General features: G+C 42.7%; 1 protein-coding gene across 9 annotated transcripts in view; it reads left to right on the top strand.

The window, feature by feature from the left end:
- Positions 1-1,856: 1,856 nt before the first annotated feature.
- Positions 1,857-6,000, top strand: part of LOC104922681 (dedicator of cytokinesis protein 9) — a 74,418-nt gene continuing 70,274 nt past the window's right edge. For 8 of the 9 annotated variants that reach the window (XM_019274196.2, XM_019274194.2, XM_027290945.1 and 5 more), the window contains exon 1: positions 1,858-2,317. In XM_019274196.2, the coding sequence (XP_019129741.2) occupies positions 2,201-2,317 (117 nt within the window). In that variant the 5' untranslated portion in view covers positions 1,858-2,200. Of the gene's footprint in view, positions 2,318-6,000 lie in introns of all 9 variants that reach the window. The other variant, XM_027290940.1, reaches the window with a different exon arrangement.

Raw genomic sequence — 6,000 nt, 5'->3', positions numbered from 1 at the left:
CTGCTTTGAAAATGTCCTGCAACGTCAGTGCCAAACCGGTTTATATCAACGTCCTGGACTTTTTAATGCTATTTTGTTACACTGGAGACGAGGAGTGTCTCCTATTCTACATACCATGAAATTTTAAATCATGTAAAACAGGCCACCCTTTAATGGTCAATGCTCTGTTCACACCTGGCCCAGCACAATGTGTTCTTGTTAAAAAAAAGAAGAAGAAAATATGAAATTATTTTGTTGTATTCTTGACATAGGTCTAGCATTGATCAGGGGTAGCCACCATCACAGATTGATGCCATTTCAAGTAAAGTAAATATCTATTTGCGGATCTTTGTTGTATGAATATGTCTCAGTTTTTTGTTTTTTTTATTAATCAAGTTCCCCTTCAGCTGTGTGAGAAAATGTGAGGCATGTTCATAATAATTGTATTATGAAAGTGAGTGTATTTGAAAGCTTTAAAGATTATGTGTGAAACAAAATAGAAACTTTCAGTTCCAAGCCCTCACTGAACTTAGGCTGCCTCCTGTATACAGATACCAGATCTTTTTATGGGTCTAAATGAATGGAAATATGCATTTGACAGGGTTTTGCAGTGAAGCAAATGAAATGGAAAAACCTCAGTTCTGCTTCGAATCGCAGCGATTTTTCCAGACAACAGAGAGCTCTTTGGAAATGAAAGCAATAAAAAAAAGAACTTATTCAAACTTAGATTTGTGGTGTTTGTGTTTTTGTTTGAAGCTCGAGGGGCAGGAGGGGAAAACATGGTCAGGCGGCCTTTCAGTGTGTTTACAGCTTTGACCTACAGATGGCATCATTGATCAAGACGTTTCATTCAAGGCATTACCACAGCGTCTGAAGATCAGTGTGCACGCAACAGAAAACACTTTTTCAAAGACTTGTTTTGCTCTGCATGGTGCAAAAATCAAAATTCATGTACTTTATACATTTTTCTAAATTTGTATTTGGTTTGTCGTGACAACAGAAAGTCCAGTACTAGTACCAGCATGCGAAAGTGTGTAGTCATATTTATCCTCTATTAAAAGATGTAATTTGACAAGGAGACACAAGTAATACAAAAATAAGCGTATAAACAACAGCACAACATTTGAATAGTCTGTTTTAGGCACCGCATCATCTCACCAGACTACTAAATTAATTTGCTGTCCGAGTGCATTGAGATGTATACAGTTAATTTGTGTTCTAAATCACTTTTTTTGTCGTTTCTCCTTATAACACCAAGCCAAAAAACATGCACGAAAAAGTGTTGTTGAAGTACTATGACAGTGAATCAACTTTAAAGGTCCGTTGTGTAAGATTTAGCAGCATCTAGCGGTGAACTTGCAGATTGCAAGCAACTCAACACCCCTCACCTCACCTATCACCCCTTCCAATTTAATGGGATAGCCTAAAGTGGGTATGAAAATCGTGAAAAAACATGAAAGGCCCCATCTTGAGCTGGTTTGTCTGTTCTGGGCTACTGTAGAAACATGGCAGACTCTGTAGTAGAGGACCCGCTCCCTCTAGATATAAATGGCTCATTGTAGGGTAACAAAAACACAACGATTCTTATCTTCAGGTCATTATACACTCATGATATATTATTCCAAATAGTCCATATTTGGCCAATAAATTCCCCCAAATCCTACACACTGGAGCTTTAACTGGTTGTTATGTACAAACAATTTATTCAGATGCCACTTGGGACAAATGTAGTAACACATGTTCTCCAGAGCTGTTCTTTTTGTGGCAGTATTTATTCAGTCATTCATACTACAGATGCCTGGCTGTCCAAAGTCCAGGCCGAGCAGCAGCTCACACTCAGCCATGAGTGGGCAGGCCTTAAACCGGTAAGGGGCGGAGTGCGCCGAGGAGGCAACCAGATTATACACCTCCTGTCTGGCGCTGGACGGCCAATGAGACACTTCTCAAGAGGATACTTTATTATGACAACAATAAATCGGATGGAAGAAGGCAGAGCGCCGGAATAATGCGACGCACGTTGACTTTTTGAAAGCGAAATGTATGAGACCGAGAGGTGGGAGTGAATCAGCAGCCACACCACGACAACATGAGCCAACTTCAAACTCGTGGTGCGCACTAGTGGGGATCGGAGAAACGGATAAACTGGCGATGATTTCCCTCTAGAATTTCGCTGATATAAGTCGTGGATTGAACGGTTATTAATGCAAAGAGGTGGGCAACGATGGCTACTCCAGCGCATCCGGAGACCAGGAGATTTACGCGGGGTTTGGGTAAACCTGGCACGGCGGCTGAACTCAGGCAAAGTGTCTCTGAGGTGGTGAGGACGTCCGTGCTGGTTGTAAGTACACACCTAAACTCCCCCCTACTTCTCCTTTTCCCCCTCCTCTTCTTCCTACTTAATACCACCTCGTTCGGTGTCATCATGTCTGTTTGAACCTTTGTGGAGCTGGGAATCTCCAGCTTTTACGCACAGAAAAAAGTCAGCTGTCTTTAGATCAGCTGAGTGGGAGCACATGTGGGTGAAAAACTACACGACATATTATTAGTGCGTGACCCTGAGAGAGTGGGAGAGAGTGATTTGGAGTGAATGAATGATGCCGTGTGTGTCTGTGACGAAGAGATAGAGACAGGAAGGAGTGAGTTTGCAAAAACTACTGACATTTGCATGCAGCTATCTTTTGCTCGGAATGCCCTTGTGAGCACTGATAAACTGCCACAAAGTTCTTTAAAATCCTGACTTTGGATCAGCTGGGTGGAAGCACATGTGTGCTTCATAGGAGAAGTATGGAGTGAGTGACCCTGACCTACAAATGTGAGGAAGAGAGAGAATGAGTTTATGTTTGTGTGAACAGAGATAAAATGAGAATCGACCGGTCGCATCTCCAGCACAACACAATACAAGTCTTGTTATATTTAATCATATGTTACCTCCACTTTATGATATGTTATTGAATAATTTCACTTTCAGGCCCATTTGTTCCATGTGTCTTATTTCCTCGAGAGTCTGTAAAGAATCAGTGCTATAGTAGATCAAGGTGTTTTGTACTTGGTGTCAGTGAGGGCATCAGTTTCATAGGGATGTACCAGGATGACATAATACCTCCTCACAAGAGAAAGCATGTGGGTTCGATTTCATGCTTCAGACACATATAAAGTGTCCAGTGACAGTGACATAATGCTGAATTTGACCATCCACTTTAGAACATCTGGGTGACGAGGACCTGTACACCTCCATGGTATCAGTTTTCCTTCAGAGCTCAGGAGGAAAAAGGAGTCGGCCCTTTTGTTTTGTGTCCGAAGTGAGTTGGGTGTTTGGTGCTCCGTCCGATTGTTCCAGCTTTCCTGGAAGAAGTTGCTAGGTAACAGAAACGGACACCGTCCAGGCTCTCTGTCAGGGAAATGGAATCCTGAGTCAGGATCCCAGACATCCAACCACACCTTCGAATTATTTATTCATTCTTATACTAGTGCACTGCCAGAGACGCCTGAAGGAGGAGAGCAGAAATGTAGTATGATTGTTGGGAAATCAACATGTTTAAGGAGGAAATGACTTGGAGAGAGTCGTTGTGTTTATACCAGATGGCATCCAACAGTTTATTATGGGCATATACGTGCAGGGACGGGGGTTAGAAACTTGGATGAGACCAGACAGGAGCACTTTAATGACTAACATTTAAAGCCCTGGTTCTTGGCAATGGTAAACTATACATTATTTATAGTTACATTGTTAATTCAGCAATAAATGAACACCAAATAAGCAGCTTTAAATATTTATATATGAATAATATTGATAAATAGTTTCTATTTGTAACTCAAAATAGCCCAGAGCCATGGATAATGGGAAAATGGGATTCTGGAAACAGAAATGTAAAACACCACCTGTCACCTCTGTGAGGTCACATTGTGGGTTTTTGTAGTCGTTTTGTATCTTTTTGTAGTGGCTCTCTTTGATATGCTTTCCAAGGTGAAATGTTAACACTGACTCTCACTCACTTCATGCAGAACTTCTTGTTCAGGGGTCCAGAGTCTGTACCCGGTAGGCCCGTTCCATGATTCTAATAACCTTCTGGCTCTGGTTAGGCGGGCACCAACATATGGCTGCGTTGTTGAATTCAAGTGTTTGCTGAAGCTTTTCAGTGGGCCGAGAATGTGACCGTACACGGGACGGCTGTCCACGCAAATTGTAATTAATTCCTCCATGAAACATGTAAATACCACAGCAGGAATAAAGGGATCTGTTCCAGGGACATAAAGAGGGGATTGTAGCTGTTGTCACCCATTCTGATTGTTGTTTCAGCTTGAAACATACATTTTTTTCCAGTCCTTTTTAAACGCCCCAAAACACATTACTTAAGCTAGGATATAATATACAAACTATCTAATGGCCACACAGCAGCTTCCCAAATCTGTTTTGGAGTCAAGTGCACTGTGCTGCTCTGTGCCTCTCCCAACAATTTGTGCATTTTCGTGAAGGCACACGCTGGCCAAAGCCTCTTTGTTTATTGTTGGAGTGCAGTGCAGAGAGACTTGTAATAGGCCAGAGCCCTCAGCTGAGTCATCCTTCTGTTTCTCCACACTTCAGGCATGCTGAGAACACTATTAGCTCCATGATGGCTGTCACCAGCTTTGAATTTGTAAGTGCTGGTGATGCACTTTGATACGACTTCAGCACATTGCCTCTCCAACTTTGCTTTGTGAGGATTTAGAAGAGAGATCCTGGAGTATTTGGACTTTTGTTTAACCATCTACGCCACTCAACAGCATGTAGATGTCATTAATGTATCTGCTGTTGAGTGTATAACAAATCAATGGCAGTTGGAAATGTTTAGTCAGCGTGTACAGTGTATGAAGCAGCTGGGGGGCGAAGTTGTGTAATTGTAATCAATAGTCCTAACTGCCTGCCACCTAATGGTGACATACTCAAATCCTCAGTGTTCCTGCTATGTGCCTGACCCGAGGGAGCTGTACGCCAGATGGGTGTCATTATGTAGGAGTGATGCTATTAGCCGCCCATGACCAGTACACGCACAACTGACTCACTGTGAAAGCAGAAGGGGGAAAGTGAAGGTTTCTGCAGAAAAGAACATTAAAATATTGACTAACTCTCAACAGAGCACACATGTTGTTGTTTAGCCCTGTTGTTAGCCATTAAACGCTGTGGGGGAAATTTCTCTGACGAGCTTTCCTGCGCCTCCTGAGAGTCTTTGCGCTTGTCAAAATGGCCGGATGGACAATTTAGATGCCTCTTAATCTCTTTGGCAGGTTCGCAGCGTTTCTCTGACTTTGTGGTTTCGCCCAATTAAACATGTATTCTACATTCACTCATCATCTCTTGATGCATATAATCGCCCCATTTCCCTTCTTGCAACCTCTACTCCGTCTTCTTACCCGCACCACTTCTCGGCTATATTGTATAGCCTGTGTGTGTTTACTCAAGTCAAACATCGGCAGTGGTGAGGTCTTGTTGCAATGCGTAGAAGATGTACTGCCACATTAGGTGAGGTCACTGCACAAACTGTAGCCTCTCCTTCAGCTTCACATGAGAAATAACAAAACTCTCATCGTCCGTCCCATCTCACCTACACACCTCATCTGGTACACTTTCCAAAGATGTGGGAATCCTAAGAATACCTCAGGTGGGTGTGTACTCTATTCATTGTTTAAAGTCCCTGACACACTCCCCAGCTTTATCTCTGACTGAACATGTTGCTTCTTTGATGGAGTTAGATTCATGTCTCTTCATGTAGTGAAGCCGGAGTTATTAGTCATGACTCTAACCAAATATGTGTGTAGCAGATTTCCAGATCCACCTTGTAGAGCTGAGATTAGGTGAGAGAGTTATTTATCCAAACTTCTGTGCTGTGTGTTTGGAGCAGATGCTGGTAGCTGTTACATATGCTGCAGGATCGAGCTAGTCAGAAGATTACAGGGCTGTGTGTGAGGCCTAAGCAGCTTGACCTCCCTCTGTATTCCTCTGTCTGTCTGTCTGTCTGTCTGTCTGTCTGTCTATCCATCAATCTG

This window comes from Larimichthys crocea, chromosome XVIII, assembly GCF_000972845.2.
Source record: "Larimichthys crocea isolate SSNF chromosome XVIII, L_crocea_2.0, whole genome shotgun sequence".
NCBI classification, from domain to species: Eukaryota; Metazoa; Chordata; class Actinopteri; family Sciaenidae; genus Larimichthys; species Larimichthys crocea.
The sequence above is the reverse complement of the archived record's forward strand: the minus strand, read 5'-3'. Positions and strand labels throughout refer to the sequence as shown.